The sequence below is a fragment of the Monodelphis domestica genome, chromosome 5 (genome assembly GCF_027887165.1).
Source record: "Monodelphis domestica isolate mMonDom1 chromosome 5, mMonDom1.pri, whole genome shotgun sequence".
In the NCBI taxonomy this organism is placed as follows: Eukaryota; Metazoa; Chordata; class Mammalia; order Didelphimorphia; family Didelphidae; genus Monodelphis; species Monodelphis domestica.
In genome coordinates, this window is record NC_077231.1 from 259,119,462 (window position 1) to 259,146,825 (window position 27,364).

General features: G+C 34.3%; 1 protein-coding gene across 1 annotated transcript in view; it reads right to left on the reverse strand.

The window, feature by feature from the left end:
- MYO3A (myosin IIIA) overlaps nt 1-27,364 on the reverse strand; it is a 274,518-nt gene that overhangs the window by 205,906 nt on the left and 41,248 nt on the right. Inside the window, exon 4 of the mRNA XM_056800079.1 lies at nt 22,080-22,214. Coding sequence (XP_056656057.1) covers nt 22,080-22,214 — 135 coding nt within the window. The remainder of the gene's footprint in view (nt 1-22,079; nt 22,215-27,364) is intronic.

The following is a 27,364-nucleotide window of genomic DNA, read 5'->3' on the forward strand; positions in this document are numbered from 1 at the left end:
GACTCTTTCTCTCCCATGAGAAGAATCAACTGAAGTCATGCCAAAAAGTGACATGGAAGAAAGTTGAGGCAGCCCTGCACAGCACAGAGTAAAGTAATTCTGGTGTCAAAGGACCCGAGTTCAAATCTTTCTCCTCATGCTTATCTATATGACCTTAGACAAGACCCTTAAACTCCCTGGGACTCAATTTCTTTGGCTGTTTAATAAGAGGTTTGGATTATATAGGTTTCTTCATTATAATTGTAAAATCCTAAGAACAGAGTAGTATGTTTGAAAAAGCTAGAATTAAAGGAGAATGGTGGTGGTGGGTTGGTCAGCAGAAATGAGCATTCCATCTAAAGAAACAAAACAATTCTGTTGCTAAGGTGTGGGATAATGATGGTGGGGATAATGAATTTTTCCCACTGTATCCAATTAAAAAAAACCTACCACATACATAACACACACATATATCTTGTTTGTAGGTAGACTACAAGCTAAGAGGCTCAAAGTTAAAAATCTTTGGATTTAGATGTTTCTAAGATAATTTCCAGCTTTAATTCTATGAATTTATGAATAGAGTGAAATTTTGTCCATGTGCTTCAGATGGACATAAAGTATTAGAGAACTGAGGCAGAAGAGAAGATCAAAATACACAAGCTAAGCAGCTAATCCTTAAAGCTACCAGCCAGAATCATGTGGAACCAAGGAGTGCATGAGGTGGATTCAATGTATCAATAAGGCTTGATAGCCATACATTTTTAAGGGTTGTGGGAAAAAGAAGTCAAAACAGAAAGAGGTCCTAGAGATGAAAAAATCTGAAAAATCAGTGATGATAATGACAAGTCAAAAATATGGTGCAGTTACTTTTCTTTCAGATATAAATAATAGTCCATTTATTTCAAATTCTGCCCAAATCCTCCATGGAGAGTTGAGTTGGTCTTGGGACCTTGAAGTCCAAAGTGGTAAATCTTAAACTTTATAACAGCACCAAATTGAATAGACTTCCAGGATAGGCTCAGCAGCCAAGCTAAGGCTGGAGAGGCTTGATGCTCTGAGGTTGGTCACTGAACTGATCTATTTTTTGTCTACAGTATCTCATGAAAATATACTTCCCACTTCAGTGGCATCAGTAGTAATGAAGTATCTGTCTAGCTATCTGTCTGTCTATCTAATGCAATCTTTCACCTTCTAGTAGAGTGAAAACTCTTTGAGAGAAGGTATTATTTGAAGGTGAGCATAATTCCTGTATCCCTAACACAGAGAAAAAAAATTAGAAAACCCATTCACATAAGGCTTAATTCTTAAAGTGTGCTGATCATAACCTTGTGAAGAAGAATCCCAGAATTATGAAGTAATGTGGCAATAACCAACAAATGGTGATAAATAAAATAAAATAAATGAACAACAATAACCAACCAAAAAAAAAAACTATACACTCTCAGGATAGGAGATAAGCTTAGAACACCAATACATGCAGACACCATTAATGTTAATCACAGTTACCATTAGTAATGATGGCCTTTTAGCAAAAGCCAAAAACCTAAATGTGCCAGTGAATGCAAATTCAGAAATTCAAACAAATAAAAACAAAGCAGAACGACTTAACTGTATGTTTGCTGATTGGAGACATTAAGAACTATTAATTTTCCAATATGGCTTTCAGTTATCTGTCAATTAAGATAGCAATTTCCTGCACATACTCTGCAATTAGTTTTATATTCTTCTAATTATATTAGCTCAGAATTTTGTATAAGAAATGCAGCAAATCATAATGGACATTTTACTGAAGATGGTATGATGACTGTCCTGTTTTCCAACCACATTTTGCCTTAAAAATCTATATCTCTTCAGAAAAAGTCCCAATATTTGTCCCAGTGGAAAGCAACCTTTTAGACTTCTATTTAAAACCAGTTTCAAATAGGGGCTGATATGTTGAAAAAATAAATTATAAGGAAGACATCTGATTTGTACCTACACCTGACAGACAATTAGAATCTCTCAGAAGCACATTTCTAATGGCATTTGGAATCCTCAGCCATAGATTTAAGGTCAAAACCTATCTACACACAAGAATGTCAATAGTAATGCTATAGATTCTATTTCTTTGGAACCTCATGCATTGACATAAATCCTTGAATTCTAGAAGGACTTAGGAACCAATTGTACTTAGGCAGTGCTATATTCTGCCCTCCCAGAATAAGCATTTTCTCAAAACCACAACTACCCTATGCAAGAAGTGCTAGCCCATTTACAACAGTTTGCCTTACCACACTATGTTTTACAAAATGACTGACTTTAGGCAGAGAAAAGGTAGTTGCAGGAAAAAAGATCAAAAAAAGTATTGGGAAGAAATGGAAGAAAGTAGGGTAGAACTAAATTCATCATGTATTTTTGACATGTCTACTGTGTGCTGTCAAGGATCCTACATTCTACTGTGTATGAAAAAAAAACCTCAAAGGGACACAAAGGCTCTGCTATAGTCTCATTAGATGGTTCTGATAAGAATATAGGGTCTTGGGAAATCTTACTTCCTGAGTATTATTTCAGAAAAAAATAATTGTGTAGTTTAAGAAAAGTGGCTCATGCTATTTCTAAAGGTTTTATATGTGAACACTGATTTAGTATCATTTTACTTTTTAAAGGCAATAGTAGGAAAGTGACAATAATTTCTTCTTTGACATTTTTTTGGTGTGTGAAACATCCTACTGAAGGCCTTTCATAGATCTATTTTAAAAAGGCTATTCTATTTTTATTTTTTTATTCAACTTATTTTATTTTCAGTTCCAAATTCTCCCCCCCCCATCCCCCATCCATTGAAAAGGCAAGAAATACAAAATTTATTAGATTTATATATAATTTTCTTCCTTGAACAATTCTAAGTGAAATCCAAACATTCCCCATCCACCATCATTTCACTCCCTACTATAAAAGCTCTTCTTTTTCTTTCATGTGAGAACATTTTCTTCTCCCTCTTCAGTTCTTCCTTCTTTCTCACCCCCTTCAATTTTTTTTGAGATCATCCCAATATAATTGATCTATACTCATCTCTGTCTATGTAGACTCCCTCTAACTTCCCTAATAATGATAAAGTACTTGGGAGTTACACATGTTATCTTCCCATATAATAAGAATACAAACAGTTCAATTTCATTGAATCCTTAATGATTACTACTTCATATTTACCTTTTTTATGCTTCTCCTGAATCTTGTGTTTTAATGTCAATTTTTCTTTTCAACTTGGGTCTTTCCATTGGAAATACTTGAAAGTCCCCTATTTCAATAAATATTATTCCCCACCCCTCAAGATTTATACTTAGTTTTGCTAGGTAGGTGATTCTTAGTTATAATCCTAGCTCCTTTGCCTTCTGAAATATCATATTACAAGCCCTCTTCTCCTTTAATATGGAAACTGCTACATCTTGTGTGATCCTTTCTCTTTCTGCCTACTTTTAATGTTTTCTTTTTGACTTGGGATCTGCTCTGGAATTTTACTATAATGTTCTACTGAACTTAATTTTGGGATCTCTTCTAAGAGGTTAGGAGGGAATTCTTTCAATTTCCATTTTCCCTTCTAATTCTAGGGTTTTCCTTGTTAAGTTATTGAACATGATGTCTAGGGTCCTTCTTTGATCATAGTTTTTAATAATTCTGCTTTTCTGCATTTGTTTGTGAAGTTTTTATCTTCTGATATATGGTTAACTTTTTTGAAGGTGGCATACATAGCTGAGAAATACATATTACTTTTTAAATTTTTATATTTTTATTCCCATTTGACATTTTCCAAAATATCTAGCATATATAACTTTTAAAAAACTTCTAATTGAATAACTACTTGATTACATGGGTCGAGGGGGATATGATTGGGGATATGGACTCTAAATGAGCATCCTAGTGCAAACATCAGCAACATGGAAATAGGATCTGATCAAGGTTATGTAATGCCCAGTGCAATTCCGTGTCTGTTAGGGGAAGGGTGGGGGAGGGGAGGGAGGAATAGAATATGTTTTTTGTAATCAAGGAATAATGTTTGAAATTGACCAAATAAAAAAAATTCTAATTGATTCCTTAATTTTTTTTCTAGTTCGTTTTGTGTTTAGATTTATCTAGATCTAAGAAGGGTAAGTTGAAGTCCCCACTATTATGGTTACATTTTCTATTGCATCTTTTAACTCATATAACTTTTCCTTTAAGAATCTTGATATTGAGCTATTTGGTGCATGTATGTTCATTATTGAAATTCATTCCTTGCCTTTGGTACCCTTTAGCAAAATGTACTTTTTAGCAACATTTCTATATTTATTTCTTTTAATTAGGTCTGTTTTTGTTTTTCCTATGACTGAGGTCATGATTGCCTTCCTTGACTTTTTCACTTAAGCCGAAGCATAATATATCCTGTTCTACACCCTTTAAAAAACTCTTTGTGTATCTTTCTGTTTTGTGTATAGATTGTAAACAACAAACTCTTGGATTCTGGTTTCTAATCTACTCTGCTCTCTTCCATTTTGTAGGCAAATTTATTGCATGAACAATTATGATTATTAGCTGTATCTTTCTCTAGATTTTATTTTTTTACATTCTCTTTTTTACCCTATTCCCTTCCTCAAGAGCCCATTTTAATTCATTTATCTACTCATTCTTTTATTCTCTTTCCTTTCTTCAAACTAGTTCCTCTCTTTTTTTCCCTCTTGAGTAAGATGAATTTCTGCATTCAACTGTGTATGTTTATATGAATTCTTTCATCCTTGTACCAGTTCAAGAATGAAAGATGATATCTGAAGTTCAGGTCTCAAATTCAGGTATTATCTGCTCCCCACTTCCAAATCCCTTTCCCTAGTATATATTCTTTGTGTATCCCATTTATTCATTCTTCCTTTCCATTTTCCCTTCTCCTGATGAATTTATCCTTCCATTCTTATTTTAAAATCATCCCAAGATAACAGAATTGTACTTAGGCCTTATGTATAATTAGATACTCTCTAAAATCTCTAGTGATAGCTCAGAAGGGTTACTTGTATCATTTCCCCACATAAGAATGTTAACAGTTAATCTTGTTTAGACCCTTATGATTTCTCACTCCCATTTAGTTTTTTATCTTTCTTGTGAGAATTGTACTTGAATGTTAAATTTTCTCTTCAGCTCTGGTCTTTTTTGTCAGAAATGCTTAAAAGTCCTGTATTTAATTAAATATCTATTTTCTCCCTCAATGAACTATACTAAATTGTGTTGAATGGTTATTCTTGGTTTTAATCCTCATTCCTTTGCCTTCCAGAGTATCATACACCAAGCCCCTCTTTCTTATATTTTTGTTGATTGTTGTGTCATTTCAGTTGCATATGACACTTTGTGACCTCATTTAGAGTTATCTTGGCAAGACACTGGAGTGGTTTGCCATTTCCTTATCTAGCTCATTTTACAGATATGGAAACTGAGGCATATAGGGTCAAGTGGCTTGTCCAGGGTCACAAGGTTGGTAAGGATCTGAGGCTGGATTTGAACTCAGAAAGATGAGTCTTTCTGATTGAGGGTCTGGCACTTTATCAATTGCTCTAACTAGTTACATCAACAAGGAATCTAGCAGGATTCCAGTTCTATATTGTCTCATATCTTCTTGACATCAGGAACTGGTAGTTCCATATATATTTGAAACTTAACATATTTGAAATAAAATTCATTTTATTTGCTCCAAAACTCTACTACTTTCCTTCCAAATTTCTCTTTTATTGGCAAGGGAATTATCATCCTCCAGGTAACTTAGATCTAGAGCCTACATGCCATCCTTAACTCATGACTCTTGTCCACCCCACATTTCCAATTAATTGCAAGATGGTGTCCAAGATAGTGTAACTTCTATTTCCTCTCTTTCAATCTTTTCTATCATTTCTATCTTTTGCATATGCCCTCCTTCTCTTTTTTCATAATCTACAACTGAAGTCCCAGATCTCATTATTTCTCCTGAATTATTTCAACAGCCTTCTGGTTAGTCTCTCTGCTAAATTTCTCCCCACTCAATTTCCAAAACTGTTTTCTTAAAGTACCGATCTGATGATGCCAAGCCATTCCTTAATGAGCTCCAGTGAATCCTTATATCTTCCTGGATCAAAATAACAAACTTTCTTGTTTGGTGTTCAAAGTTCTTTCAAACCCAACCCCTCCCTACCTTTACAGCCTCCTTATTCATTATATCCTTCTTCAAACTATGGCCAAATTCTGCTGCTTATTTGTAGTTTCTGGCACATTGCAGAGATAAGTTCAAATCTAGTATTTTATTGAAGGTATTTTCAAATCCTTTCCCAGTCCCTTTTTTCTCTGCAACCCTTTTAATCCTTTAATTTAATCTGGATATATATCTTATATATAGTATCATCTCCTCACATTAGAATGTAAGTTCTTTGAGAGCAGAGACTTGAGGACTTTTCTTTGCATGTCCAGCACTTCATATAGTATATGCTTAATTAATGCTTGTGGAATGAATGACAATAATTGACTGGATTCATGCTTTAAAGAGAGAGAGAAAGGGAGACACAACTTAGACTTTGGAGTTATGAAAAACTAGACCTAAGTATCCTTTGATATATTTTATTTTTGTGACTGTGGACAAGTGCTACGCTTGTATTAATATATTAAATTTCCATACTAAGAGGCCACCCCCAAATAAAATTAAAAGCCTAGGGCTATCCCCTCTCTTCTTCACATTAAAAAATAAGCCGATGTAATTATGAACATTTTACTTCAAATTTCATTGTGTACCTTTCAAATGCTATAAGACAACTCAAAGTCCTGTTTCTGAAAACTTGGCAAGTATCAAAAGAGGAAATTCTCAATTTTTTGCAATTTCCCCTCAATGAAGGGATCAATGATAGAGGCAATAGAAAACAATCTAAAAACAATTCCCACTGCTTTTTAAATGTCTTTTTAGTTTGAGTTGTGCCTCATATCCTAAGAGAGAAAACAAATAAGCAAAATTGTGAAGAGTTGGTTGAAGAAGGAGCTGAGAAACTCAACAATTTCTACATTCTACTCCATTCTGTCTTGAATCTACTCTGATTCAACTGCTCCCACGGACTGTCTATCAGAGGGCTTTGCTTTCTGTCTAGCTCAGCAGAATGGGTTTTCCCAAATGATAAAAGGTCAAGATTCATACTGTATTATCAGGGGTTCTTAACTGTTTAAATATCATATAGAGCTTTGGCAATCTGGTGAAATCTATGGACAGACCCCATCTCAGAATCTTTTATAGATGCATACACACATAAATTGAATACATATATAATTACATACATGCATATGTACAAGTATATACATATATAACATACATATATGAAATAAAATGTATTAGATTGCAAAGGAAGCTTCTTACATTCAACTAAGGATGTTACCTTCTCCCATCCAAATTCAAGGACAATCACCTTCCCCCAGTATAGCCACAGATTAAGAACTACTATTGTGAAAGTAAGAAATAAGCAGGAAAAACAGATATAGAAGTTATTAAACCAAATATAAATGCTAGTCATTAAATTGAAAAGGAAATACTAGGGCAAGAGGCACCAAGTCCTATGGTAAGGTCTTTTTAATTCTTAACTCTACAAGATCAGAATTTGTTATCATCAGTCTGGTACTGAGTTGATGTTTCCTTTTGGTCCACTAATGCCACAAAGGATTTTCCAAGTGAATGTACACAATATAAAAAACAAACTTTAAAGAGTAATATGGAACAATTTCTATTTTTAAAAGCAGGTACCAAAGGGTTGGAATTATCTGAAGCCACAAAAAAGAGACTTCTCTCAGGGACTCTGTAATAGAAAATCTCTTCCATTTTCCCCCTTAATGAAAATTGCATCCAGGTGAATGAATGAAATCTGTCACACTTCAGCCAAGTACTATTTAAAATCCACCAAGATAGACTGAAAAGGAGATTTATAATAGGAAGCCTGAAAAACCTTTAAGTACAGCTTTGAGACACAATGCTATAATAGACCCTTAATGTCCTCTAATCGAACAAAATCGAAGTATAATTTTCCAAAACCAGAGCTACCATAATTAAAAGACTGAGAAACACTGGCACAAAATTCTATTCTAAGGCTCTATTCATATGTTTAAAAACATACTAAAAGGGAAGGTATCCTATAACACATGATGACAAGTAACTTACAGTGGCATTGTACTTAAATTTTCTAAATGCGTGTGGCTTTCACCATGTTTAGAGATGAGCTGTTTTCCCCCACCCCACTCATGTTTGTGGGTAAAAAATCAAATGAGAATATGGATTGAGTATTTCTAGACTTTATAGCCATGATTTCCAACTAGCTTTCAGTTTCTTTATAAAAATAACAGCTGTAATATGATTTGCAAGCCTTAAAGTATTAAAAATGCTAGCTAATATACATTGAGAGTGTTTCAAAATATTCTCTCTCTCCAAGAACTTCATTTCTATAAAGTCTGCACAATCCTTTATAGGTCTAGAAATAATACAATCTGATTTCAGATTAATTGATAAATGTATTACCAAATCAACAGTATGACTGAGAGAAGATATTACTAGGGGTAAAAGAAAAGAAGGAAAGGACATTCTAATGCTCGGGATATTGACTAGGGAAGAAAGAAAAGGGGATAGTAGACCAAAAGTGGGAAAAGGAACCTTGAAAAGGGAGCTGGAATGGCACCAAAAACATACATACATGTGTCTAGAGAAAATACTGCACTCACACCTAGTCTTTTATTTTATCTTTACACCAATCCATGAGAAAGGGCGGCATTTAATTGAAGAAGTATATTGCTCATTGCAGTGAAATATATATATATATATATATATATATATATTCTTTTAAAAAGACCCTTATCTTCCATCTTAGAATCAGTACTTTGTATTGATTCCAGGGCTTAAGAGTGGTAAGGGCTAGGTAATGGGGGCTAAGTTATTTGCTCAGGGTTACAGATTGGAAGTGTAAGGTCATATTTGAACCCAGGACCTCCAAACTCTAGGTCTTGCTCTCAATTCACTGAGCTACCCAGCTTACCCCAAGATGTATATACATTATTGTTATCTAGAGAAGATGTTGTAATCTCGAGAAAATAACATTTTTATATGATGCATGTTCTATTTTCTTCTAGTTTTTTGAGTATTACAGGTTGACACATCTTTCAGGTTGTATATTAGGACCTCAAACTCTGGATTTCATTAAATCACTAGTAATGTACTTAGTAATGTTTCTACTAAATATTTCTTTTTCACTTAGTCAAGTAGAAGCATTTACATAATTCAGGTTAAATTATATATTGACATTTATCTGGCTAAAACACCAATCAATGAGTTAATAAAGACGCATTTATTAAGAGCTTACCTTGTGCTAGGCTCTGTATTAGGTGCTGAGAGTACAAAGTAAATATGCCTGCTCTCAAAGAATTTGCAATCCAATAAGGGAGACAATAGACACAAATCAGAACTTATAAAAAGAAACATAGTCAGAAAGAATAAAAGAGGAGATGCCAGCAGGAACAAGTTGGAAGAGGAAACATCTGGAAGAGGCAGCTAAGACTTAAAGAAAGATTCAGAAGTTGGGAAGGAGGACGTTCCAAGCATGGGGGGAAACAAGTAAAGGTCAATGGGACAATATAAATATTCATATATGAGGAAGTAGGTCTATATGGATATTAGATTGTTTAGTACAGTAGGAAGGGGTCTGGTTGTGTTTAAATCCCAAAGAACTTTATGGGTTAAGTGATGTATTGGAGAATGTTGGGTCTAGAATTAGGAAGACGAGTTCAAACATGAACTATGAAACTTCCTAGCTGTGAAAGCATGGACCAGTCACTTAAACTCTATCTCAGTCTCCTCATTTGTAAAATGGAGTTAAGAAGAGTATCTACCTCCCAGGGTTGTTGTGAGGATTGAATGAGACAATAATTACAAAGTGATTAGTTCAGTGCCTGGTACATAGTAAATGCGGTGTAGATGCTAGTTATTATCATTCTTTTTATTATTATTATTACATCTTGGAATCACCACTGGCATTTATTGAGTAGCAGGGTAACTTGGTCAAACCTGTTATTTAGAAAAAATCATTTTAATAACTGAGTGGAGGAAATATTGAAGTGGAAAAAGACTTGAGGCAAGGGGTACAAAGTGGAAGACTATTGCAATAGTCCAGGGGAAATGTGGTGAAGCTTGGAGGAGAGGTGAGTCCCTGTCATTCTTCAAGGATCAGATTATGTACTGTTTCCCAAAGTAGCAGTTCTTAATGCATGGTCCCGACATAGTTGGGAGAGTCCTGGGACTCTGTCAAGAAGTCTGGGAGGTCAAAACTATTTTCATTACACTAGAATGTTTTACAATTAATATACTAATATCAATAGCTATAATCCACATAGAGAAAATCTCTTGGGGAGGAGATAATTAACAATTTTTGAGACTGTAAGGGGATCCTTAGACACCAAAATTTGAGAACTACTGTAGTAGAGGGAGTGTATCCTAATGTCTATAACTGCTAGAGCACTTTCCCCTAGAAATTACTTTGTATTCATAAGGTATTTGCTTTATATTTAATTCTCTACTGATTTCCTCCAGTAGAATACTAGCCATTTGAGGTAGGAAAGGTTTCTTTGTTTGTTTCTATTCTCAGCACCTGGCATATAGTAATTAAAATGGTTATTGTATAAAAGAATAAAATGTTTGATGCATGAGAAAACTGGGGCTTGCCAATCGAGTTGTTAACCTTCCAAATAAAATTTTTAGATCAGTGGATCACAGATTCAGAGCTGGAGATCCTAGAGACCAAATATAGTTCAATTCCTCATTTTATAGTTGAAGAGTTAAGGAGAAAAGAAGTTAGAATTTCTCAAGGCCATACAGTTACTAAGTATGGATCTGAACCCAGCTCCTGAGACTTCAAATCCCAAATTCATTACAGACTTTATATTTTTTGTGCCAGTCTAATGCTCCAATGTCCATGGACCATGGGCATCACAATCTCCTGTGCTAACAGTAGCACTAATAGACTGTTCCTTTTTCACATCTTAGACAAATATTATTAAAGATCATTGAATTTCAGTATATGAAAATAAACTTCAAATAGAAAGGTAACCTAGACATAAAAGGTCACATCATAAACAAATTAGAGAAGTATGAAAAAATTACCTGTCAGATATATGGATAGAAAAAAAAGTTCACGACCCAACAAGGAATAGAGAAGATCACAGAAGAGAAAATGAATAATTTTGCAAACATAAAATTTTAAAGCCTTTGAATAAACAAATCCAATAAAGCTAATATTAAAATGGAAACAGCATGTCAAAAATATTTGTAGCACGTTATTTGTAAGATATATAATGAACTGATTCAAATGAATATTAAAGAGTCATCTCCCAATTGATATATGGTCTAAAGAAAATAGATGGCAGTTCTAGAACTGCAAATTTTCAAGGGGAGTAACTCAAGCTATCAAAAATGCTACAAATATGTACAAATTAAAGCTATTCTGAGGTTCTTATCTCATGTCTATCATATTGGAAAATATGCAAAAGGAAAATGACAAATATTGGAGCTATGGAAAAACTGGAACATTAATGTACTGTGTAAAAGACTTTTCAATGGCTTACAACCATTCTAGAATATAATTTGAAATGATATAGAAAATGTTCAGAAAGAGTGTTTGCCCTAGGGTAGCCAAGTGGTTCAAAGTAATGAGAGCCAGGCTTAGGAGATAGGAGATCATGAGTTCAAGTTTGGTCTCAGACACCTCTAAACTGTGTGAACCTGGGCAAATAGTTTAATTCCTATTGCCTTGCTTTTATTGCTCTTCTGCCTTGGAACCAACACATAATGTTTATTCCAAGACAGAAGTTAAGGTTTTAAAAAATACAGGCATGGGATTTAGAGCTAAATAAAATGGAAGGTAAGGTTTTTTTTTTTAAGTGTATGCCCTCTTACTCAGATGTCACTGCCAAGTCTATATGTAAAAGACATCAAAGAAAGAGAAAATAGTCCTACCCATACAAAAATATTTCTATCAGCAATTCAGCAATTTCTGTGGTGGCAAAAAAATCCCCTGGAAACTAAGGGAAAACTAAAAAATTGAATAATTTATGGTATACAAATGTGACAGAATACTATTCTGAGAAATGAGGAAATACATTTTTTCAAAAATACAGGGAAATTCTTATATGAACTGGTAATAGAGTGAAGTAAGGAGAACAGAAAATTATTTCTACAATAGCATTAATATTATTAACAAAACACGTTTGAATAAACTTATGAAGGATGAAATGGGCAGAACCAGGAGAACGGTTTATACAATAACCACAACTTTATGGAAATGAACAATTTTGAAATCCATAAAAAATGATCAATTACATGTTTATTGTTCATCCTTTATTTTCAAATAAGACTGATGGCATCATGGGGTGATGTTTTTGACTTGTTCTTGAATTGGACTTCAGTGAGGCAGAATTCCACAGTTACTAGCCTCACTCTCTCTTCAAGAGTCATCATAGTCCAGTGGTAAGACAAAAGACAGAATGAATGGCAATGTCCTAGGAATAGAGTGGATGATGATGACGTTGGTGTCTATGACTATCATTTCAGAGGAATCGTGATGAATCTTATCATCTGCCTCCCAACAGAAACACAATGGATAAGGGTGAAGAATAAAAGATATATTTTTGCCTATAGTCAATAAAGGGATTGATTTTATATGACTATTCACATTTGTTCCAAGAAACTTTCTTTTCTTTCTCTTTCTTCCATTGGGGTTAGTGGAAGAAGAAAAGAAAAGAAAAATATTAGATTTCTGTTAATTAAAGAAAACTCAAGAGGTTGGGAAGTTCTGTAGATGTGTAATGCTGCATCTACTTTCAGATGAGGCCACTGTGTTGTTTTTTGATTCATTATTTTACTTTTTTCAGGAGCACACTTATGGAATGGGGATAATCTAGAAACATCTGTAATATTAAAAATGGCAATAAAAAACAAAAACATATTTTTGTATTGTTTTTCCAAATCAGCCCCTAATGCCAGCAACTTAGATTAGAATGAGTTAAGCAATCAAAGTAGCAATCATATATTCAAATTTATTAAAAGGTAGGGAGAAAAAAGCAGAATTTTTTTCTAGTTAGCTTGGGCTTTGTTTCCTAAGTAGGAGTTTTATTCTTTAAGCTTGCATGTCACGTCAAATAATTATATGATTAACAAAGAGGTAAGGAGTTAGATTTAGTAAAAAAGAATGAGTCACTGCAGAGTAGGGCTGTGTTTACTATTTATACTCTGGTAGTTGAGGAAAGGGAAAGAGGGTTTAGAGCACTACGGTATCAAAAAAATTCCATGAAATAAATCAAAATGTTGTATGTTTAAAAAAACAACAACAACAAAAGCACAGACACCTTGACCTTGTTTTTCTCCTGGGCCCTAACTGAAATAATAAGGATGATGAGAATAATAATGAAGATGATAACAAACATTTTTAAATGCCTCAGTGTTTTCTGCTATCTTGTACAAACTTACAAAAATGTAGCCCTTTATATCTGGGAGCCTGCAATAGCTGTTTCTTCTCTAGAAACATGAAAGAAATCACTGTCAATCACTTTCCTACTGCAATTGTGCAACACCAAAAAGAATAAGGCACAAAGTTAGGTTCCCAGTGCTACTAGAAGCCTATATTTACCCACCATACAGTACATCATGGGATTATGTGGATTTATTTTTATTCATTCCTTCACATGGAAACATTGCTTCTAGTACTCAGCAAAAGAGAAAGGGTAATCTCTAGGCAAGCAGGAATTTGGTCTTTGTTTCATCTTCCTCTTTCTTCTTTTTTCCTTCTATCAGGTTATTCTCTTTTTCTTCCTAACAGGCAAATAAATAGGAGCTTCTGAGATCTCTGAATGTCATCTTTAAGCAGAAAAAATAAAAGAACCACTAATAATACATGGTGTGTGAAAGTAATACTTATTCACTATGAAAGCCACTGCCAATGATTTGAAATCTGTTTGAGAGCTTTTATGAGTGTTTACTGAATTTCAGAGCTTCCTAATGCCACCTGTGATTACAAGTCTTTGATCTTATTGAAAGAGAGATGATTCCAAAGAGAAAAATTGCTATAATTGGGAAGCAACCAGAGAAACTGATGTAATTATTAAGGATGAATAAATCAGGCCTGAATCAGATGCATAATGGGTCACAGTTGTGAGGCACCATCATGACAGGAACAATTATAGTCTGTGTAGAATTTAGAAGAAAATGCTTCTCTACCAGGATGACCTTCTAGATCTAAAGCCAATATTGATGGGGACCAGATGACCTTTTGGCTAATTTCCAAGGTGTAGACAAAGTCATTTTTCAAATATTCCTTTTGTCCTGATTGTTGGCAATCATTCACTCCCTCAATGAATTAGCATTAAGAGCCTACTGTATTTTCTGTACCAGCAAGCTTACATTCGAATGGAAAAGTAATGCAGATTTCAACTTACTGTTCAATATTGTGTGCTCTTGCTGCAAGATACATAAACTGTGTCCTCCCAAAGGTTTACTTCAGTGGTTTCAGGCTTTTTTCAATTTCAATTTTTAGTAGAGTACTCTGGATGTCTGCCTGATGGCTCTGGCTCTTGGGACTAGCTCCTCTTCTCTTGCCATCAAACAACTCCTTGATGGCATCCTTTACTCTAGTTCTTCAGACCTCCTCAATAGTTATATGTGCCTGTTCACAACTACATATATCATTCCACAGACCTATGTGTGATACTCTTTCTTCAGTTCTTTTGAGGTTGTAGTGTTCCATGTTCCATGTAATTATAGCCATTCCAGAAAGAAAAGATTTGCCACCATGGGAAGCTTGAGGTCAGAAAAAGAGATTTTTAAATTCCTAAAAGCAAACTCATCCACTCTTACCCTCCTTTTCCACTCAGGGCTCTGCTCAATCTAGACTATTTATTCAAGATATATAATCAGTTGGACAAGCTTAATAGGGCATCTGTACAAATGTCAGTACAAAAGGACTTCTTCCTCATATACTTGGGCAGCAATACACTGGATTCACTCTCTCAGAGAAAGTCTGCTTACATTATCTTCTCAAGTTTTGGGGGTACTTAAGAGGACAGGTATGACTTTTGCCAATATATTCCTCCTACTGTTGTTTGCCAGTGACAAGTGCCTCAGTTATACTCACCAATTAACATCAGTTAGCTTTCTAGTAAGGGTATTGATGCATATCAGGAAGAGGTTACAAAGATTCCCTCCTCACAGGTGATGGGCACCACCATGATCCCTGAAGAGGGAGCTCAGATGTGGCACAGTGTCTACACAGCATTCACCCTACCAAGGTCACTTCCAAATGTGGAGTGGTTGATGGATAGATTAATTTATATCTCTGCTAGTGCTGGGCTGAGTCAAGAAGGTTGTTGTAGACTTTGTTTACCCCATCTGGCTTCTAGCAAATCCCAGCATAAACACTAACTCATAGAATTTTGGTGTCTCATTCTTCCTATCCTTCAAAGTTCACAAAGTTGTAGCCATCTCTAATCTCCTTTAATATTTTTTAATGCAAAGAAAGAACTCTGGCCTGCCTGGTTCTAGCTTCAGATGGACAGGTCAGGAGGCCACTCCCAACCAGAGACTTGCAGCACATCTCTCCTCAAACTCAGCCAAGCAGGAAAACAAAACAAAACTAACTAACTAACTAACTAACTAAAGCAAGACTTTCATTTTGTTTGGTTAGTATCTTTTGAATGTCTCCCCTTCTCCTACTATAATTCCTATTAGAAGAGTGGTAAGGGCTAAGCAATGGAGGTTAATTGACTTGTCCAGGGTCACATGGGTTGGCAGTGTCTGAGGAGAGATTTGAATTTAGCCCTCCCCCCCAATCTCTAGATATGGCTCTCAATCCATTGAGCTACCCAGCTGCCCATGCTATATAGTATTTTAGAATCATTTTAATTTTAATCTGGTTTGAGTCACAATCTCAGAGTATCATGGATCACATGTGGCCTGTGTGTTATTTTTGACACGTATGAAGTAGGTGACACTGAGGCCCCTTCCAGTTCAAAATCTATAACCTGGGGTTTTGAGAAGTTATGTGATTTGTTCACTACCACACAAGTAGAATAAAAAGGATTTTTTTCCTTTTTTTTAGAATAAAATTAGAAACACAAAAGGGGAAAAGAAATTTTCCCATCATCTCCAAAGCATAACTTTTCATAATCTTTTTGACAATAAAAAGGATGAAAAAAAGGATAAATAAAAAAATAAGAAGTATATTGTTCCCTAAGCAACCCCTCCAAAGGAAAAAAATATTTAGGTGAAAGAAAGTGGTTGGTTTAGGGAGAACCAAAAAACATTACTAATCTCTCTAAATCTTCAATCCTATATTGAGATACAAATTCAAAGATTTTTCAATCATGAAGAAGGAAGAAGCATTTGAGTTTTTTTGTTTTTATTTTTTTTTTATCAAAACCAGCAACATTCCTCCCATATATCACACTCATAATGAGGGATGGCACTCAGAATTCAAATGATCCTTTCCCCCCTAGAAGTCCTTTTAACATTATGTTGTGGTACAAACTCTGGATTGTTAAAGTGGAGGTAAGCAGAAAAAAAACTGGTTACAATAACAAGGTTTTCATGGAACCATTCTACAGGGGTACTTGGCAGGCATAACTTATTTGGGTCTTAATTGGCTGAGAGGTGTGATTAGCAGTCATTTTATAGGATAAAGTATTTCTGTCACCAGCCAAATCTTTCACAGTGCCTCAGCAGCAGCGCCTTCTACTATTTGTGTGTTCAGAGCAGGTAATTAAGCATCTAATCACTTGTGCATGTGAGCAATTTGCCTAATTTCCACAGAAAAATACAGGCTCTTGCATACAATTTGAAAGCTTATTTTCTTCTACAATATTCATGGAATATATAACATATATGCATACATATATGATTTTTTAAAAAGCTGTTTTCTTCCTGCTTTGAATACCTGAATAGATAAGATCTTTAACATACAGAAACAATGTTATACAGAAATCTAGAGTAATTTTGATAGAGGGCTATTCTTAGGTAAAGATCTAGGATCAAGTTCTTCATCTGACACACAATAGTTGCGTGATGATGGGTTGGTCACTTAACCATCCATTATACCAGGCAACTTTCTTACATGAAGAAAAGAGTTCATTGATCTATATCAATATCAATGGAGGAAATTTCCTACACTGGGAAGAATTCACCACATTGATGAAATCTTGGGTCTGCCACTTCCCTATTCCTACTTGCCCACCCCTTAAAGCTTTTCCTTCTTGATGTCCTACTCTGATACTTCATTTTGGCAAAGAAGGGACTCTGGGTTCTTGAAGGCTAAGCCAGTGAAACACAAGCTCGGACAAGTTCTATTATGATGGAAAAGTTTGTAGTATCACCCAGGATGCTACATTTGCTTTGGTCAATGACCAATTCAATATGGTAAGGCTCATTGTGAGTAGGCTGTTGCATTGCTTGATCATTGGTGAAGAATTCTTTGGCCTTTGCAATCTCATTAAAAAGAAAAAAAAATACAAGATAGTCCTCAATACCTTTCACTTGTGCAATGTTTGTAGCAGAATGGAGAAAAAGGGAACAGTGTTCTATGAATCACATGTGTTAGACCAACTATAAACATGAAATTAATTGTTGGTATTCTATGACAACATTGTTCAGTCAATGAGTAGATACATTAGTATAGGAATATAATCCTATCAATCTTAATGCCCATGTTATAAATCAAACTATGAGACAAAAGAAAGTTGCAGAAAATAGCAATAAAGCATCATGCAGAAGTAGTATGAGGATGTCATCAGAGAGCTATATGATCAGAAAGAAAAAAATATGGAGCAGCCATATCCTAAGAAGGAGAGTACCTCTATTGGGAAGAAATCTAGAAGAATCTCCCCAGAACATTGGATAAAATGCTTATGGAGAATTTTTGGAAGGATACAGATAAGAATTACATAGATTCATTGGTTTTTGAGATGGAAGGATCCTAAGAAAGGAAACTCAGAGAAGTTATTTGCTAAGGGTCACACAGTTAATAAGTTATTAAGAAAAGATGGGAATTCAGATCTTATTAATTTCAAGTCCAGTACTCTATCCACTACATGTCTTCCTAGTCATATTAACAATAAAATATAATACAGAGATCAAGCAAGCTGTGTAAATAGGATATTTGGTAATTAGGAGTTAATTAAAAAATCATTAGGACAAAGAAATAAATAATATAATTGATTTATAAATGCATAAAGAGAAGTAAGTTAGGTTTCTTTAAATGGAATTTTGACAATCGAATGTAATGGACTTCTCCATTAGTGGCAATGCAGTGATCCTGAACAACTTGGAGGGATCTATGAGAAAAAACACTATCCACATTCAGAGGAAAAACTGTGGGAGGAGAAACACAGAATAAAAACAACTGCTTGACTACATGGGTCGATGGGGATATGACTGGGGATGTAGACTATAAATGATCATCCTAGTGCGAACACCAATGACATAGAAATAGGTTCTGATCAAGGACACATGTAATACCCAGGGGAATTGTGCATCAGCTATGGGAAGGGTGGGGGAGGGGAGGGAGGGAAATAATATGGTTCTTGTAACCAAGGAATAATGTTCTAAATTGACTAAATAAATTAATTTAAATGAAAAAAAAAAGGGCTTTTGGAGAGGAATTATGGGTGAGAGAATTTTCCCAGAGTGCTTTAAGAGACAGTTACCCAACTGCCTTGGCATTTGGGTACTGATCCTGTGGTGAAAAGAAGGTCTCAAAGGTGGCTTGACAAAACCTGGGAAATTCTCAGTTACTTTGCAATGACAAAATTCATCTAGGGAACCATAATATAGAAGGAGATTGCTGGTAGAAAAATCATTACCAACCCAGCTGGTTTGCTATGAGTTTGGAGAAGGCTCTGGAGAATCTGAGCTGTTGTTTCCAACTAGACAGCTAAGAAGAAAGACTCTTTTTTTGTGAATAAGTTAAAATTTAACATATGATAAGATAAGAAAAGGTTTGGGGGGAATTTAGATAGAGAGGTAAATAGAGTAGCTCCAATTTTGTTGGAGACTGAAGAGATTCTTGCAAATCAGAGGGTTTGGGGCTATTAGATAAGATTTATTAGCTTAGGGATTAATATATTCTTTTCTACTTATTTCATTTTCCTATCTCTTTTCCTTAGTTTTTATCATAATAAATATATATTTTATATATTCCTGCCTAAGCCAGAATTCTCAAGACTGCTAGAGAGAAGCCATCTTGTTTCAACAGTCATAACATACAGACTATCCATCAGAACAAAATATAGTGATATCACACTATACAAATTATCTAGCAAGGGGGTAGTAACTCCTTACAACAGCTGCCATATCCCATTTGATTCATAATCAATCAATGAGTATTTATTAAGTGCCTTCCATATACTAGGTATTGTGCTAAGCAGTGGGGAAGCAAATACAAATAATGAAACAATTAATGCTTGAAATGAGCTTACATGCTATTGGGGGAAACAAGTACACATAAAATATACAACTTATAAATAAATATGAATGTATACAAGGTAATTAAGTAGAATGTAGTTTGACAGGGAAGTCACTTGAAGTTGGTGGGGAATCAGGAAAGGAGAAGGCAAAAGCTCAAACTTAAGTGTCTGTTATGCACCAGGTGTTCACTTAGCACTTTACAAATATAATTTCATTTGGTCCTTACAATAACAATGGGATATTAGTCCCATTCTCCAGTTGAAGAAATTGAGGTATACAAAGGTCAAGTAATCTCTTCAGTTTTACACAGCTAGGAAGTATCTAAGGCTGAATTTGAATTCAGGTCTTCCTTTCTCCAGGCTATCTACTGTGCCATCTAACTTTCTGTAAAGATTTCATGCAGAAGATGGTGCCTGAGTTAAACCTTAAAAAAAAAAAAACCCAGGGAACCTTAGGAGGTGACAGTAAGGAAAGAATAAATTCCCAACATAGCAAATGCTAAAGCAGAGGCATAGAGATTGAATATGGAGTTTTGTGAGTATTGAGAAGGGAGAAGACCTAACTGCCTTACTTAGTTTTAGATGCCCCCACCCTACATTACTCAATCTATTTTACTGTCTCAAAAAATGTTTCAATAAAATTAAGAAGCAACCCTGAAATAGAAAGCAGAACTTTAAAAACTGAGAAATGCCATTAAAATTAAGATAGGAAATTAACAATAGAGGAAAAGTATTGCTGTGACACTTTTTGGATAGAATTTTTACCTAGTGTAATTCTTCTCTTTAACATATTGCATCTTAAGTTTGAACTAGACAGAGTCTCCAACTACACAATGAGGAACCATCCATTTTTAATAGAAAAAATGGAATACTTATTTGAAAACTCATTCAAAGCTATGAAGTCAATACTGTATCTTGAAAAAAATTAAATGATCTGAACACCTGCCTACTCTAATAAAAAATGGTAATACAAACATGGAGATGATTCTTTTGAACCATTGGTAAATTAAAGCAAGATGTATAATCTGAGCCAGTATATTTAAAGTGTTAATTGGGAACAGTTGGGGTGTCCCCAATATAATTTCAGAGGGTTCATGAAGTCAAAATTATTTTCAAAATAATACATTTTAATTTTTAAAATGGCAAATATAAATAGATAAAATCTACATAAGTAAAAGCTCTTTGGAGTCTCCAATAATTTTTAAGAGTATAAAGGATTCCTGAGGCTAAAAAGGATGAGGACCATTGATTTGAATATGTAACAGATGTTCCTTTGCCCGAGTAACAAATTATCAATACACTTAAGAATATACTTTACTTTTATTAACATTGAGTTAACTAAAATTATATCAGAATAGCTAAAATAAACTAAAGCTACATGAGAATTTACGGGAAGGAGACATTGATTGTTGTTATAAACTTTCTTCCAGAAGAGAAAATTGTTATTGTTAAATTCTATGTGAAAAACATTTGACATTATGAATTTTTAGGAAGACTGAAAAAATTTTAAAGCTAATATAAAAACAAAGAATAAAAATAGACAATTAAAATTTTCATAAAACCATATCAATGAAGGATAACAAGTACAACATTTAAAAAGTAAAAATAAAATGCAGAAAAATATACACAAAAGGACATTCACAATAGTTGCATGATATTGTGGCTTTTCTAGAGAAACTTGGCCAGAAAGACAATATAATCAGTCAGAGCATAAGATGATTTCTTAATGGTTATAATTAATTCCACTGGATTCAGTGGTAATCTCTGAAGCTCTACTATTTATGTATTGAGATCAATTAACTGTTAAAGAAAAATCTGAGATATAAGCTTTTTTCAAAGGTTAGTGGGTGTGTCAGGTCACCTTCCAATTCATTGTCCTAGTTCCTTAAAAATTTTTTTTGGGAGGGGCAGCTGGGTGGCTCAGTGGATTGAGAGTCAGGCCTAGAGACGGGAGGTCCTAGGTTCAAATCTGGCCTCATACACTTCCCAACTGTGTGACCCTGGACAAGTCACTTGACCTCCATTGCCTAGTCCTTACCACTCTTCTGCCTTGGAGCCAATACACAGTATTGACTCCAAGAAGGAAGGTAAGGGTTTAAAAATTTTTTTTTTCACAGCCTCCTTTGATTAATCATCTCATATTTAATGAAAGTTTTCTTATATCAAAAGTGAATGTTTCATCACAATGCTTCATCACATTCAAGTAAACTATTATGTTCACTAAGGATATGTTGAATAATGGAAGAAAATAGTTTTTCATTATCTTTTGCCTACTAATTCTTCATACACAAAGGCCAAAATTACATTTTTCTATAGCCTACTCTTCTCTAGGATGAATCATTCTAATTTCTTCTTCCTTTTCTGTAGTATCTTTAATTCTTATTCTTTAATTATATATTTGGAATTTATATGATTTTCCTCTTCAATGCTGATGGGTCTCAAGATGAGTAACCCCAAAATGGAATAATTCTAGGAAAGCCTTGACTAGTTTTGGGCAAAAATAGATGGATTTGTGAATGGGTTGTTTTATAGCCTCTAAGAGCCTTCCACAGGAATAAAAGGTAAATAATTCCTTGAATCACTTCCCAGAACTTTTCCAATTTAAGTAAGGATTAAAGGCCTACCTCAAGAACCAACCAGAGCTGATCTCCATTCTTTTTTCCCTTCTTGAAGTACATCCCATAGAATTTGACTACATTGGGGTGATCAGATAGGGCTTTGAGGATGTGGTATTCTGCTTCAATCTCTTCATCAATATCCTAGAAGGAAATGGTTAGGAAAATGTCATAAAAAACAAAGAAATGGAATATAAGAGATTAAAGTATGCCACAGCAAAGTAATAATGAATTAGAGGTGAGTTTTTTTCAAATGTGGAGGATCCAGATCTAGATATATGAGTTAATCATTATGAAGAACTCCTAATGTAAAAACATCATCCATTCAAGAACATTTTGTATCCCAAGGACCTATGAGAAACAATGCTATCAACATCTAGAGAAAGAACTGTGGGAGTAGAAATGCAGAAGAAAACCACTGAACTGATCACATGGTTTGATGGGTCTATGATTGGGGTTTTGGCTTTAAAAGATCACTCTACTGCAGATATGAATAATATGTAAATAGGTTTAGAACAATGACACATGTATAACCCAGTGGAACTGTTTGTCAGCTCCCAGATGGGTGGGGAGGTAAGAGAGGTGGGAGATCATAAATCAGTTAACCATGGACAAATATTCCAAATAAATAAACAAACAAATAAATAAATAAGTGAAAAAGAACATTTGTAACTATTCTGTAACATTGTTCAAGAAAGATTGTCATCCTCCCCAAGTTATGTGGCTAGGCTGTATCCATCAGGCAGAAGACTCCAACTAAGGCTTTCTTGACTCCAAAGCCAGCCTTCTAACCACTATTCCTTAGAATCCTCTTTAGTAGAGATTGGTAACATTATAAACACTATGAATTCTTTCTCATATTTAAAGGCATACACTGCATTCAGAAGAACTACTCTATCAAATTATACTGTTTTTCAATGAACTAGAAAGTAATGGTAAAAGGAGATATAAAGACAAAGTCAAGGTTGGGAGGTTAATCAAAAAAGTCAATAACTGAAGAGATATGATTTAAACAGCAAAACATTAGATCTTTATGTGCTTTTTAGAAACTTTGATTTGGTTTATCTAGTATCAATTAAAATCCAGTTATAATTCAAGTCCATAAAAATATATTAAGTGCCTACTAGGGTCCAGGCACTGAGCTAAATACTAGGGACACTGAGAAAGTCAAAACACACGTCTTGCTCTCAAGAAGATCAGGGGAAAACAACATGCAAACAACTCTATACATTCAAGATATATGCAAGAAAAATCAGAGATAATCTCAGAGAGAAGGCACTAGCATTAAGGGGAATAAGAAAAATTGGACACGTGATAAAATTAATTTTGTAATAAAAGATTAATTTGTTTCAAGTTACATAGCTTTCTAAAGGTTTGTTTACACTGAGAGAGAAGTAAGTTATTAGTCTAAGCAAACCAAAATCAAAGAAGGCTATTGACAAAACCAGAATGACAGGACATGAGTCACAGGAGAATAAAATGAGGAAGAACACAGCTCACGTAATTCATGGTGCCTGAAGAATGCAGATATATTAAATACACTCTCAGAAAAGAAAAAAAAATGCATTTCCTTAATGGGTGAAATTAATTAAAATTACTTTAAACAAAAATTACAGACATTTTAGAATTTATGAAAAGTTAGACCCTAAAAAATCTTAGGGATCATCTATTCAAACTCATCTTGCCCCTTCCCTTTTATTTATACAGGAGGAAACTAAGGCTTAAAGATCTCATGTAACTCATCCAAGGAAGCACAATTAGTAAGGGGGTAGAGCCAAGACATGAAATCAGGCCTGGAAAATACAACTAGTTCTCCTTATACTTTAAAAACATTTCACTGCTTTGTAATGTGTCTCAAATTCCAAATGGCTTCAGTTTAATTACCAAATAATTATCAGTAACAGATTAGTATTAAAAGGGAGGCAGAAAATTATATTGCATAAAAGAAAATAGTGCTAAAGCAGACAATGATGGGAATTTCATGACATCTGTTGATTTAGATAACTTGATAGGGAATAATGAGAGGTTATGGCTGTGGGCAAATAAATAAATAAATAAATATATATGTGCAAATATATGCAAGTAAATATATATGTTACTTAGCTTATATGTTATATAACATGTAGATATATAATATATGCATGTATGTGGTATCCATACATTAATCCAATGAATTACAGGTATATGCTGAGACATGTGGAAGGTACAAATACTTACTATTGACCTATTAGGACTTAAGGAATGGGAACACCTAGGTGGCTCAGTGGATTTAGAACCAGGCTAGAGATGGGAGATTCTGGGTTCAAATATGGCTTCAGATACTTCCCAACTGTATAATCCTGGACAAGTCACTTATGCCCCATTGCTTAGTTCTTACCACTATTTTGCCTTTAAACCAATACCTAGCATTGGTTCTAAGATGGAAGGTAAGGGTTTTTAAAAAAGACTCAAGAAACAATTAATCTTAAGCCTTACACTTAGTTGTTCCTTACTATCCAAATCATGGTCAATAATTCTCATAAATATAGAAGCTATCACTGTTCATAGAATTATAGAAGTGGGCAGAATCATAGATAGCATTTAGTTCAATCTTTGCCTTTTCATAAGAAGAAACTGAGTGTCCTAGGTTTGATTTTATTTTTGATAAATTTATTTATTTGCTTATAATATTTTTCCATGGTTATCTGATTAATCTTGTCTCCCTCTCCTCTTCCCTCCCCCATCCCAGAGCTGACAAGAAATTCCACTGGATTATACATGCTTTTTTATTCAAAACCTATTTCCATATTATTCATATTTGTAATAGAGTGATCTTTTAAAATCAAATCCCCCAATCATATACTCATAAAACCATGTGATCAAGGAAATGTCTTCTGTGTTTTTATTCCCACAGTTCTTTCTCTGAATATGTATAGTGTTCTTTCTCATGAGTCCCTTGAGATTGTCCTGGATCATTGCATTGCTATTAGTAGCAGAGTCTTTTACATTTGATTGTGCCACAATGTTTCAGTTTCTGTGTACAATGTTCTCCTGGTTCTGCTCACTTCACTCTATATCAGTTCCTGGAGGTTCTTCCAGTTCATATAGAAATCCTTAGTTCATCATTCCTTCTAGCACAATAATATTCCATCATCATTATATACCACAGTTTTTCAGCCATTCTCCAATCAATGGACACCCCTTCATTTTCCAATTTTTTTTGCCACTACAAAAAGTGCAGCTATATTTCCGTTTAAACATGTTTCATTATTATCTCATTGGGGTATTAACCCAGTAATGGTATGGCTGGATCAAGGGGAATGTAGTCTTTTAAGTCCCTTTGGGTATAATTCCAAATTGCCTTCCAGAAAGGTTGGATCAATTCACAAATACCAGCAATTCATTAGTATCCCAATTTTACCACATTCTCTTTAATATTTATTTTTCTTTACTGTCATATTGACTAGTCTGCTAGGTGTGAGGTGGTACCTCATAGTTGTTTTTATTTGCATTTCTCTAATCAGGAGGGATTGAGAACACTTTTTCATGTGTTTATTGATAGTTTTGATTTCTTTATCCACAAACTGCCCATTCATGTCCCTTAGACATTTGTTGATTGGGAAATGGCTTGAGTTTTTGTAAATTTGACTTAGTTTTTTAATGTTTGGGAAATAAAGACCTTTGTCAGAGAGTTTTGTCATAATAATTATAATAATTTGTTAGAATAATAATATAACAACATTATCATAATAATGTTATAATAAAATAAATATAATAATAATAGTTTTAATATGATAATAATAATTTCCCCAGTTGTTGCTTCTCTTCTAGGGTCACATATTTTAGATGTTTTAGGTCACACAACTTGTTAATGCAGAACCAGGTCTTTTGACTTCTAGGCTAAAACCTGCCCTTTCTACTCTGTTAATCTTCCCTTTTGTCACACAATGAGAAAATATGAATTCATGAACAGTAACAGAAAGAGAAAATTCATTTTAAAAATAAAAAAACACTTTATAAGATACTTCAAGGCATTTGAAATCATTTCATTATGATTATAATCTTTTGGTTATAAATCTTTTTTATTTGAAAAGTGACATGATGAATGTGGGAAATCAGTCTTAAACACATAAGTACTATGAAGAGAATAAAGGCAGCAATGGACCAAATTTAATAGAACATTCATGAAATTAAATACATTTGGTTGAAATAGAACAAAATCTCTCTTTCTTTTGCTTTTTTTGTGTGCCAACTTTCATTCACAAAGCATGCATTCTTCTCCATCAAGAAGAAGAGACAAAGGCATGGCAGGTAAAGGTTTGGAGAGCACATATGGATTGACATATGAACTCATTCTGTTGCCCTTCTCAGGCTTGGTCCTCTCAATGAGGATAAAGAATATGAGATAACCAAAGGCAAGATTGTCACTTCCCTCCTACTTCCCTTGCCACAGCTCAACTGGTAATAAACTGGTAATACGTTTACATAATAGAGCAATGGGAGGACATTCAGAGGAATGTCACTGTGTCTAATTCTTTCCCTGGTGGGAGGAGGGAAGGAGAGAAAATAAACTGTTCTCTGAAAAAAGTGAGTATTTAAAAAGGGCAAGAGACCCATAGAGTATGGGCTATGTTCAGGTCTCTGCCAAGGGCCACCAACTAAATATACACCAACTGCATGTTAATCTCATTATTAGAGGTCACAGTGGAAGATTTATATGGGTCATTTATTTTATAAGTTTCTAGAATCAACAATTCTTTCAAATAAATTCCTCTTGTCCATTGTTTTAGGGTAAAAAATTGAAAATGCAGAAGAGAAATCCTATCCTGTTTTGGAGGATAGATATGTGATAGATTAAGGAAAGAAGAATAAACTATGGCATTTGGGGGAAGCTTTTCTGCTATGGTTGGATAGCTTCTTATGTTTGAATGATGATGAGGAACAACAGGTACCATTAAGACAGAGACTAGAAAATACTACAAGAGATTATAAATTCCAGATTAAGAAATTTATGAATTTAGATTAGCTGAGTTTTTCATCATAGCTGCTAAATAAGAACAGCTGCAGAAGAGAAATGCAGACTTGGGAAGCAAATAGCTGGTTAAGAAGATAATAAATGAGAATAAGATTTGAGTTTTTAGAACATAGCTTAAGATATAGGAATAAGGGGGCCAGGTTCAGGGATGGCATCCATTCAATGAGGGCCAGAAATATATGACAGATTACAAGGCAGAATGGGTAAAAGTATATATTTAGAGCAGGGGTCCCAAAATGGCAGCCTCCTGAGGCCATTTATCCAGCCCCCACTGCACTTC